The sequence below is a fragment of the Buceros rhinoceros genome, unplaced genomic scaffold (genome assembly GCF_000710305.1).
Source record: "Buceros rhinoceros silvestris isolate BGI_N320 unplaced genomic scaffold, ASM71030v1 scaffold7728, whole genome shotgun sequence".
NCBI lineage: Eukaryota > Metazoa > Chordata > Aves > Bucerotiformes > Bucerotidae > Buceros > Buceros rhinoceros.
In genome coordinates, this window is record NW_010425043.1 from 33,478 (window position 1) to 44,383 (window position 10,906).

The window sequence follows — 10,906 nt, forward strand, 5'->3', positions numbered from 1 at the left end:
CACTCTTTCTAAAGTAAGTCAACTGATAGCTCTCGGTATTAATTTTTATTTGTAGTTTTTACACTACTAGTGTTTGCTCTTAAAAAAAAAAAGCATCAGTTGTCATTGCACAGCTGAGTGTTTTCTAGCCGTTTTGAAAATGAATCAAATTGCCTTCTCTAAATTGCAAACAAAAGCTTTGAAATTAAAGTCGGTGTTGGGAGGAAGGCAAGATTCACTAGTACCGAGGATAGGAAAGCTGTCTCCTTATCCCAATACAGTCAGAGAAGCACGGGTGTAAGGTCATATAGGTGTCTGTAGGTAAGTCCACCAGTTAAGAGCTGTATTCCTTAAAATACCTGGGTGTTAAATTAGACTGTTTAGATAACTTCAGTGGTGATAGTTTAATGTTTGAGAACGGGAATGCTTCATATGACTGAATTCCCTGTATCTTAATAATATGCACAGATGAAAATAAATTAAGAAGCTACTAATTCAAGTGCTTTTCATTAGAGGGAAAAATTTATCTCCTTTATATCTAGTACAGGATAGTATTTATGTAGTGCTTTTCTTTGAATTATTTGGGACTTCAATTTTTCTCCAAATACGCTCAAGAGAAGTTACTTATGATTCAGGTTTTGTTATAAGATGGTGTTGGTATTCAGGTTAGCACTGCTTTTTAAGAGGAATGGAAGTACAGTGAGCCTGGTCTCCTACAGAAGTCTGGTAATGCGTGTTTTTCTTGTTTCTCAAGGTAGTCCTGTAGTAGTCTAAGCCAATTTTTAACACTGTTTTGAAAATATAATGAACATGATACAACTTCCTAACTGTTACAGAAAGTTGCATGTGTAATAGTAAGTGACAGCAGAATTACTCATTTGCTTAAGCATGTATTCTTGCAGTTAAGCAAGTCTGAGCTGCAGTCTGAGGGGACGTCATTTAAAAAAAAAGAAAAAGAAGTGTTGGCAATCATTCAAAACAATGAAATTTGAACATTAGCTACATAGCTTATATTGAAATAGATTAAACCAAATGATTGAATAAAACCCCACTATTTCAGTCTTCTTGTTGTTGTAAATGTAATTAATTACTCTGTTTTAAATCTGATCTGTGAAAAAAACCTCGAAGCCTGAATTCACTCTTGTGCAGGAAGGTTTTGAACCTGTGCACAAATTGTAAAACCCTGCTAAATTCCCATTAAAGTACTTTATGCACAAATTCATTTGATAAAATACTAATACATGATGAAGTGCTCTGCTGGCTTAAAACAACCAACTAAAGCAGAGGAAGCACTTTTAAAATATGATCGAAGTGGTAAAGTAGCCTGAACAAATGAAAGTTACCACTTTAAGAGGTAAATCCAAGTAATCATTTAAAATACAGAGAATTAAGAATGTTTAATGAAACAGTTCAGGTATTAAGAAATGAGGGTCAGATCCTACAGTTCATACTTACACAAACATCAGACCTTGCCGAGTTCATTATGAATAAGCATGTCAAAATCTGTGTGCAAGTTATATTCTCCTCTAGCAGGAATATCTCAGCAGAAATTGGGAGAACTTTCTTCATGTAGACAATAGTTTTGAAAAGAGAATTGCAGAGTTATCTTAATGGAAAAATATGCAAATGTGGAATTAAGTATTTTTTAAAATGAAATTATATTAAAGATTCTGTGGAAAGGTTCTAGAGAACATGGGCCTGCTGCTGAATGGGAATGGTACTTGGATGCAAAGACTAAGGGGAAGGCTAAGAGTGATGATTGCCTTTTTTGCCTCAGTCTGCTGATAAGAGCAACTGTCAACAGTCCCAGGTCCTTGAAACCAGTGGAAAAGTCTAGGGTAAGGCAGACTTACCCTTGGTGGAGAAGGAGCAGGTTAAGGAATATATAAACAAACTGGACGTGGTTCTGGATGAAGGTTCGGGGGTCATGATGAGGTTGTGCTACAAGAGCTGAGAGAGTTGGCTGGTGTCATCACATGGTCACTGTCAGTAATTTTTGAAAAGTCATGGTGACTGGGGGAGTTTCTTGAGGTCTGGAAGAAAGCAAACATCACTGTTGTCTTAAAGAAGGGTAGGAAGAAGGATCTGGGGAAGTAAAGACCGGTCAGTCTCGTATTGATCACATTCTTGTTGATAAGTATGATAAATAAATACACAATTATGTATTATAATTGTGGAATAATTGCAGACAACAGCGGGTGCTAGGAGGCTTACTGACTGAAAAGTCAGTAAGCCTGGGAGTTCTGGTAGACAAGATGCTGTCAAGATCAATGTTAGCCAGCAATGTGCCCTTGTGGCAACGACAACCAACATCATCCTAGGCTGCATTAGGCAGAGCATTGCCAGCACATCAAGAGAGCTGATCCCTCCTCTCTTCTTACCACTTGTGAGACGCATCTGGAATGCTGGGTCCAGTTCCAGGCTCCCCAGTACAAAGGAGATAGGGACATAGTGCAGTGAGTCCAGTGAGGGGCCATGAAGGTGACTGAGAGGAGCATCTGACAAACAAGGGGAAGGTGAGGGAGCTGGGACTGTTCAGCCTGGAGATGGAGAAGAGAAGACTTAGGGTGGGTATGGTGTGATACCTGCGTGAGGGTGTGAAGAAGGAAAACCAGATGCTCCTTAGTGGTATCCAGTGACAGGATGAGAGGAAATGGGCACAAATTGAAATGGAAGACGTTCTATTTAAGTATAAGGAAAAAACTCTTTTTTGTTTTGTGTAGTAAGGGTGGTGAAACACTGGAGGAGGTTTCCCACAGACCTTGTGGTGCTGTCATCTATAGAGGTACTCAAAATCCGACTGGACGCGGGGCTGGGGCAGCCTGCTCTAGCTGACCCAAGCAGGGCCTTGGACCTGATGATCTCAAGCAGTCCTTGCCAACCTCCACCCTTCTGAGGCTCTATGATCTCTTAGCCTTTCAGAGAGTTCAACCGTAATTGCATGTGTTTGTTTTTTTTTTTTCCTAATGCTTTATCAATTTTGGAGCATGTGGAGACGTATTGATCACTTCACAAGAAAGGGAGTGCATTGGTTGTGGGTCTGAAGTCACTTTCTATTTGTTACTTATGTATTTCATGGGCTTTAAAACTAGCACATTCTCTTTGCAGTACTGCAGTGTGGCTCCTTTCTTGCATATATGTTTAGTCATAGAGACTGCTAAAAGAGTCTGTATAAATAATTCTGTATTAAATATTACAGAATTTAGCATCAATAACTAATTTTAAATCATTAACAAATACGGTAATAGAGCAAATGTCTAACAACTTCTAATCTTATCTTTCAGTCATGGCCTGTATATGAAGAAGTATACAACAAAATGCTTGAGCTTGCAGAGTTTTTAGAACTGCCTCGTTTTCCAGATATAACAGACAGCTGCTTTCTTCATCCAGACATGTTGTGCATGAAGTACTTGATGGAAGCTAATTTACCTGGTAAATATTTTCCCAAACCTGAGCTGATAAAATTTTTCTTTGGTTTATTAAACTCTAGCAAAAAGACTTGAATTAGTACTTTAAAAGTGCCCACTCTTTTCCTTCTAATTTATACCAATTTAAGCTTGAACCGAAAGATAATTTCTATAGAAAACACCTTCATCAAACATTTAGAGTATGTGTTATAGGCCAGATATGCAGGGGCACTCTGGTGCTGGCTCTCTAAGGCTGTGGAGTGGATACTTCATTTCCAGTCGTTCAGTATCCATGGGAAAAAAGAGGCACTAGTTGAATTCATGTGATTTATTAACTTTAGTGAAATGATTCATGAAGCTGGCACCTGATTGCTTAGCACTGGAATTGTCTCGTATGTAATATTGACTATATATTCTATAATACTGCATGTTAGCATTCATTTTAATACTAGAAAGCAATGCTGTGTGACAAATCAGCTGCTGCCTCACTTGATTTCTGATTTAGTTTTGAAATCATATATTGCATAAATATTGGATTTTTTTGTTTATCCTAAAATTAAGTCTTGAATATAAAATTGCCAAAGAAAGACCATTAAGTCCTAGTATGTGAACTGTCTGTTGGGCTACCATACCTTCTATCAAATACCACTGTCATTGAAGATGAGTTATACTGACAAATAGCCTGTGAATTAACATTTTTTTGTTTTCCTCAAAGCGTTACAACAACTAATAGCTGGGGATTTTTTTTATTCTCTTATTTTGCAATTAGTTATGGTGAATCAAGCTACCTGGAATTTCTATTTACTCGCCACTGAATGAAGAGAAGATAACCAACAAATTTAGGGCTAAAATTGCAGAGCAGAAATCTTGGTTTTTTAGTTTTGCACCAGTATTGTAATCCTAAAGATGATCTCTTTATTTTTCAGATTTTGAAGTATCAGTTGAATCATAGAAAAAGTTAGAAATTTGGCATTTTCACAGTTATTACAGAGAAATACTAAGCTAAGTGCTCTTTGAAAACTACTGTAGAAAAAGAATATATTGTCCTTTTCTCTTGCAACTAAGCTTTTTGTCATGTAGAAGCTTTTTTTTTTTACAAATTGAAAAAATTCTATTGTTGTTGTCTAACAACTCCTAAAAAATAAATTGAGCAATGAACTGGCAGTGTTTTTAGAACACTAAATACTAATGAGAAGACCATTTAAAGTATCTGAAATAAAAGACAGTATTTTTATAAGAAAATCTGGTTTTGTGATTTTGTTTAATTTCTACTGTTATGCACGAGAGGTTTAAAAATGAGTTCGTACTGAACTCTTTGTAAGCAGCAAAAGAGTATAAAGTATAGCTGGATTAAGGTTGTACTTAGTCATACATTGCTAACCTTTGTGGAATCTGATGGTGATGTAATCAGCTCCTGTATTTCTTGCTGAACAGGAAAGGTGAGAAATTTGGGGGATTTGTATCTGTGCAAAATAAGCATAGGTAATAAGAGACTGTATAGATAGCATACTGCTGCATTCAGAGCTGTGTCTTTTTGACATAACCCCTGCTAGCGGGTGCGATAGGCTTTACGGTGTAAAGCAGGTTGTAACCTAGGCTGGGATTGCCTGTACCTCATCCAGGTTTTGTCAGGGTAGCAGCAAGTGCTGCCCTGCCATGGCTAAGCTGCTGTTCGTGCCCACCTAACTTCTTTAAAATTAGTCCCTTTTCCTCTTTGCAGTACTGAATCTGCCCTCGCATCGGTGTTTAGCCAACAGCAGGAAAAAAATCTGTGACAAGTTTTTGACTTCGGGGTTTTTTTAATCTATATTTATATAGAATTAAGATAAGCTTTGCCACAACAGTGTTCAGGATGATCTAACAACATCATTCAAATAGAATCAAAACACTATTAAAAAATGTGTTTGTTTTTTTCTCTCCATATGAATATGTAGTAAGTCATGACTGTTTTCCATGTAAGCACAGTGAAGGTTGCCTAGTATTTCTAAAAAATACCCCAAAATATTTCTCAGACTGAAAAAACATTGCCGTCTAATGGTTGTAAAAGACCTAAGCAATGCTTATCTCAAATGTCCAATGTCTTTTCACTGTAAAAGTTTTTAGCTCATCTCAACATACTCATTTTTTGGTTTTGTTTACATTAATCAGATGAATTGCATAATTGGACTTGTCGAGTGGTGAAAAAGATCTGTATTGGAGAAGTGGATTTCCTGACTCTTGTGCCTGGAAATAAGTCAATGAGAAAAGTGAAATACGATGTTCTTGCTGCAGCAGTTATTGTCGTTGTACTCAAATTACTGTTTTTATTAGATGATCACTATGAATGGTAAGTGTACAGGCAAATCTGTAGCAAAGCCCAAATGAATTATTTTGCATCATTCTTTCTTTAGTAATAATAAGTTTATAGCATTTGAATTTCAATTAAGTTCAGTATCGTAAAACGTACACCTGAAGGCATTTTACACATTAAGTATTACTTTAAAAAATCAGCAGTTTGAATCTGAAACTTGGAATAAAATTAGGGTGTAATTTTTGTCAGTTGTATTTGAACTTCATGTGAAAAGTGCCGTATCTGGATCTACAAAATAGCTTGATTATTTTTTAATTGTTTTTTTCAGGTTACTTTCAGACTTTGCTGAAGAAAGAAATAAAAATAACAAAGAAGGTATATAAATATTATAATAGAAGCAGTCATGATTTTAAGTGAAATAACTTTGTAATCAGGCTTAGAAATACTTGTCTTATCCTTAAAATGTGGTTTTGTCATTTATTCTTCTAGGGCAAACGTATTCGAAGAAAATAGTAGATCCTGTTCGCATAAAATTGTCTCAGTTTACTGCATAATTCTTATTGTACTGGATAGGAGAATTTGGCACACATTTTGCTAGGTACCTTTCTCCTTCTCTTTGTCCATGTTTGCCTCTTATTTTAGATTTTTGTGCATGCTAGGTGAAGATGAATGGGTACACAGTAAAGAGGGAATCCACTTTGACTATAAACAGCAGATACTTATTAGAGGCATCAAGCCACGTTTATGATAAAATCCAAACTTGTTTAGTCTTGTTAAATAAAATGTCTTAGTGTGTAACATATTTCAGATGTAATCTACTTTCTTAGTCCAAATAATCCTGAGAGAGTGTGGAAAAGCTAGCAGCAATTAAGATAGAGAAGATAATGGTGTGAACATGGTTCTTTGAGGGCAGAAAGACCAAATCAAAGATTAGAAATCTTCAGGAAGATGTTCCATGGCCTGATCCAGATCACAGTTGAAAATAAGATCAAAGATGTGCTAACAGTAGTTTATCTTTTAAGCCTTCCCATCGAGTTTTGAGTCAATTTTGGCCCTTCTGTTACTTTTTGAAAACTTAAGTCAATAATAAAATTGGTGCTAGCCATGCTAGAGACAGTCATCAATGTTAACTAAAAGCCCTAATTCTCATTTTCAAGTGGATACGCAAACTTGGATCCTTTTTTTCTTCCTTTTCATTTCCCTTGAAAACTTGAAGTATGTAATAGTGACAAGAGTAGAAGTTGTGCAACTGCTTACAAGCTGAGGCTTAAAGCCGTTAATGTCTTAATGGGGTTTCTCCCTTATTAACAAGTCTCATTGCCTTTGGGAATTAACAGCTCGTTCTTTGCCCACTTATTTACTGCTAGTGCAAAATGACCCATATGCTCTGTTAAGTTGTTCTTATCCTTAAAACACTGGGGTGATGACGAGCAGCTGCAAAGAGGAGCTGATGTGAGAATTTCTTTTAGAGCACTGTCAGTTTTGTGAGATGTGAGAATTTCTGTCAGAGTTCAAAACTGCCTCTGGCGTTTTCCCGAAGTTAGCATGCTGAAAATAATAATAGTTAATACTGAGTTTTAAAAATCCAATTTATGTTGACTCCGCTCTCAGTTTAACTATCCTTACTCTAGTTCTTTTTTTTTTAATTAAAAAAATAGTATTTCAGCTCCTGCTGTTTTTCAAGATAGACTGGAAGCTGTACAGTAGATAGTTGTAGTTACCTAGTGTTTGTGTGTGTATGTTCTGTGAACTGCACACATACACAGTATGGTTTATATTCAAATAAAACATGTGATTGAGATATATATATGTATGTCTGTATCACAGAGCTGTGTATTTTCCAGCCAGCTCAGCTATATGAACATCAGACTAGCAGTACTGGCCAGGAAAATGTTTATTTTGAGTCCATCTATATTTCTAGCATGTAAGACATCCTGTGCCAGGTTAACCCAAATAGCAAAAGTACAGATAATAAAAAACATATATAAGCTTGATTATAAGAACAGTATATTCACCTGCAAAACAGTTTAAACAGCTAGCTGGCAAAGCTAAGGATGATGCAAGCATCGCATGCAGTGCAGCTGGCGTGATGGGGAAATGCAAAGCCTGGTTAATTCACAACGCAGATAGTCCACCCACGGGTAATAAGAGTTGATTATATTTTAAATATATAAATCTACACCATAGTTCTATTTAGAATTCTTATACTTGATGTGCTCAGTTGGTCTACTTCAGTCCTGTGCCTCTTTGGAGCACTGATGATAAATGTGCTTCTAGAATGTCATATGCCTTAATGTTTTTGCATGTGCTGGTAAATATTTGTTCACATATCAATGAGTGAAGTTCCTATTCTCAAAAACCATGGGAGACTGATACGAAGTGAATACGATTGTCTAGTTTATCTTTCCAGCTCTTTCCAGTAAAGTTACTTACCCTACTCCCAGGAGTAGGGTAGACAGTGGGGAGTTGATTAAACTTTCTAGAATTTTGCATCTGAGTATCTGAGAAATTTTACACCTTGTTTAGGTCTTATTTATTGAAACCTAACCTTGATATATAGTTTCATTAATCCCTTGAAGTTGACTTTCAAACAGGTGAAGGCCAGTTCACACTGTGGAAATTAGTTAATTTAGTAGAGAGGTGGTAGTTCATGGCTTAACTTTCAGAAAGGAGGGAAAAGGTTGGAATTGTGCTGAGATCTATTCTAAGCTAAGGGATTTCTTCGTACTCCTCATGACGTGTTGTTCTTTCACTGCGTTTCTGAATTTTTCTTTCTTACAGAACTGTTAGATCAAGTATGTTTTCTTTAAGCACATAGAATTCAGTAATAGGTTTGTATACAGGTGGAAAACGCAGGATCTAACTGTGTAGAGATCACCTTCTGTGTACTACACATTTCTTTCACGTCTTCTCAACCTAACACATGGATGTTTTATTCAGGTGGCCTGTATTTTGAGTTCAAAAAGTGGTACAAGGTGATAAAACATTCCTTGGATGTGGAGCAAAAGAAATTGGATGAAGAAAGAGCCAAGTAAGAGATTTTTTAAGTACTTTTTTTTTTTTTATGATTTTAACAGGAAATCCTGACCCCCACAGAAATAAAACAGTTAGGAATTTGCTCCGCATTTCCACCCATCAAGCTCAGGTGAATAATGATTAAATCCCTATCTTAATTTTCTCTTTACACTCATAATGTTTATCCAGCATATTAATTAAATGCTCCCTTTCTGTGACAAGCAGTGCATACAGCTGAACTCGTTACAATAAATCTAGGCTTCCCATGCCTCAGTTTGCCTAGTCTGAAAATAGACTTCCTAGATGCTTTGGGGGGCAGTGGCTTTTAATAGCACTAACCATTAGATGATTTTGATTTTCAATTTAATAGCTTTAGCAGTATTTGTCAGAAACTACTATTCTTTTATTTTTTTGCTCCAGTTTTATTTTTCTGAGCAATCCTTATATCTCTTATTGGTAGGTATCTGTGGAGATGTGAAAAGCCACTGTTTTATTCAGCCAAGAAGAAAGCTAAAGTTCTTAAGAGAAGACGTGAGTAAACTTTCCTTCTACCCAGCAACACAGAAATCTGCTCCAGCTTTTCCCATCATAAAAATCTGCAGCCCTGACTGTGATAACATTTACATCTTATAATACTTTCTTTTCTCTCTTTCATCTCTGGATACAATTTAATGTAGTACTATTTTACAACCAGTGGCTGGAATTCTTCAGACACTTTCCTCATGCTTAACTGAAACTGCCTTTGCCAGTCTTCCTAATGACCTACAGAACCGCACCTCAGAATGAGTACTCGGTCCTCACCTTCACTGGTTTGTCAGCTGCCTTAATACAACTGTGATCTTCATGAATTGTTGTTGGTCTTCTGTAGCTTTCCCATCCCTTTGCTCCTCTACTTTCTCATATCCTTTGGTATGGATATCACAGTATGTCCTTTGGTAGACCTTGCATATACCTCTTCTCTCACACTCCTTGCAGTCTTTTGTAGAAGGTGAGGAAGGCTTGTCTGAACGTGACTTTACTCGAATAACTAGCTACATGTGGTCAGAATGCAGGTACATCTACTTCATTTTAGTAGCTCTAGAAGTACACATAAGAAATTACTGGGTTTTATGTTGGCATAAAAGTGAACAGCCAAAACAACAAAAACCTCACTTACCTGTGGAAATATGGAAAACCAGAATTTTGTTCAACAAAATTAGATCTGAAGTTCTTCATTCTACGTTTAATAGTATCTAGTAAGCAGCAGATATTTGGAGAGACAAGTTAAGTGTGGCAAGTAATATTTTTCTCTTTATATACTTTTCCAGTTTCTGGAAGTGACTGGTTCAAGGACTTCTAAACAAGTTGTATAATCCTGTTTGGTTTGAGAAACTCATGTTTGATTTCACTTTTAAGAAGGCAAATGGGGCTTTATTGAATGTTCCAAGCTAGATGAGAACCACTTAGATTACAGAGCTTTACCACTGAATGTTCCAAGCAGAAATATCACATAATGCCATTGTAACTGGGCAAGATTAATCTTAAAACAAATTTAAAATAGTAGAGACAGAGTGCTCTAGAACAATTACATCCTAGATACAGGTTTTCAGAAACCTTCTGCAGCCTTTGTTTTTGAAGGTAGATTTTAGTGTCTTCTTGAAAGATTAGCTTCCCAGTCCTTGGATTACTTTAGGATGTCTTTTCTGCTTTTTTATTTCTAGTTTATGAATGAGTTTATTCAGGTACAGGTCATAAAAAGAAGTTGAAGAAGAGTGGGTTTTAACCTGCATTTTATCCTAGGGAAACAAAGTTTAGGCAATCATAATGTGTGCTGATATATCATCGTACTTTTCTTTCTCAGCCTCAGTAATTATGACATTTGGACCTTCTTTCACTAGCAGTGTGGAAAGGAGGAGTAGGGTATTTGTTGTCTTTTTTTTTTTTTCCCAGTTGGAATTTGCACTATGGAAAGCTTAAACTTAAATCCATGTGAGTAAGAAAACCAGACTTCCTTAATTCTGATACACAAGGAACCGCTCAAAAAATCTTAGCCAGTCTGAGAGATACCATACAACCAGATAAATATAGCAAAAGACATGCTGTTTTCTGTCGGCATAAAAATACTAGCAGTATCAAATAGATTTTACAGGTTTTACTTGGGGCACTGCTTTTGGAGTCCCCCGCTATTTATATCATTAGGTATGGAAGACGTGGCATTTTGAATTATTTTTCAAAA

At 36.3% G+C, this 10,906-nt stretch overlaps 1 protein-coding gene across 1 annotated transcript in view; it reads left to right on the plus strand.

The window, feature by feature from the left end:
• The window catches only part of TAF1B (TATA box binding protein (TBP)-associated factor, RNA polymerase I, B, 63kDa), a gene marked incomplete at its 5' end in the record, with an annotated part of 49,225 nt that overhangs the window by 32,901 nt on the left and 5,418 nt on the right, over window positions 1-10,906 (plus strand). Inside the window, 6 exons of the mRNA XM_010140991.1 lie at window positions 3,264-3,411; window positions 5,535-5,712; window positions 6,005-6,051; window positions 8,271-8,276; window positions 8,617-8,707; window positions 9,152-9,222. Of these exons, the coding sequence (XP_010139293.1) occupies window positions 3,264-3,411; window positions 5,535-5,712; window positions 6,005-6,051; window positions 8,271-8,276; window positions 8,617-8,707; window positions 9,152-9,222 (541 nt within the window). The remainder of the gene's footprint in view (window positions 1-3,263; window positions 3,412-5,534; window positions 5,713-6,004; window positions 6,052-8,270; window positions 8,277-8,616; window positions 8,708-9,151; window positions 9,223-10,906) is intronic.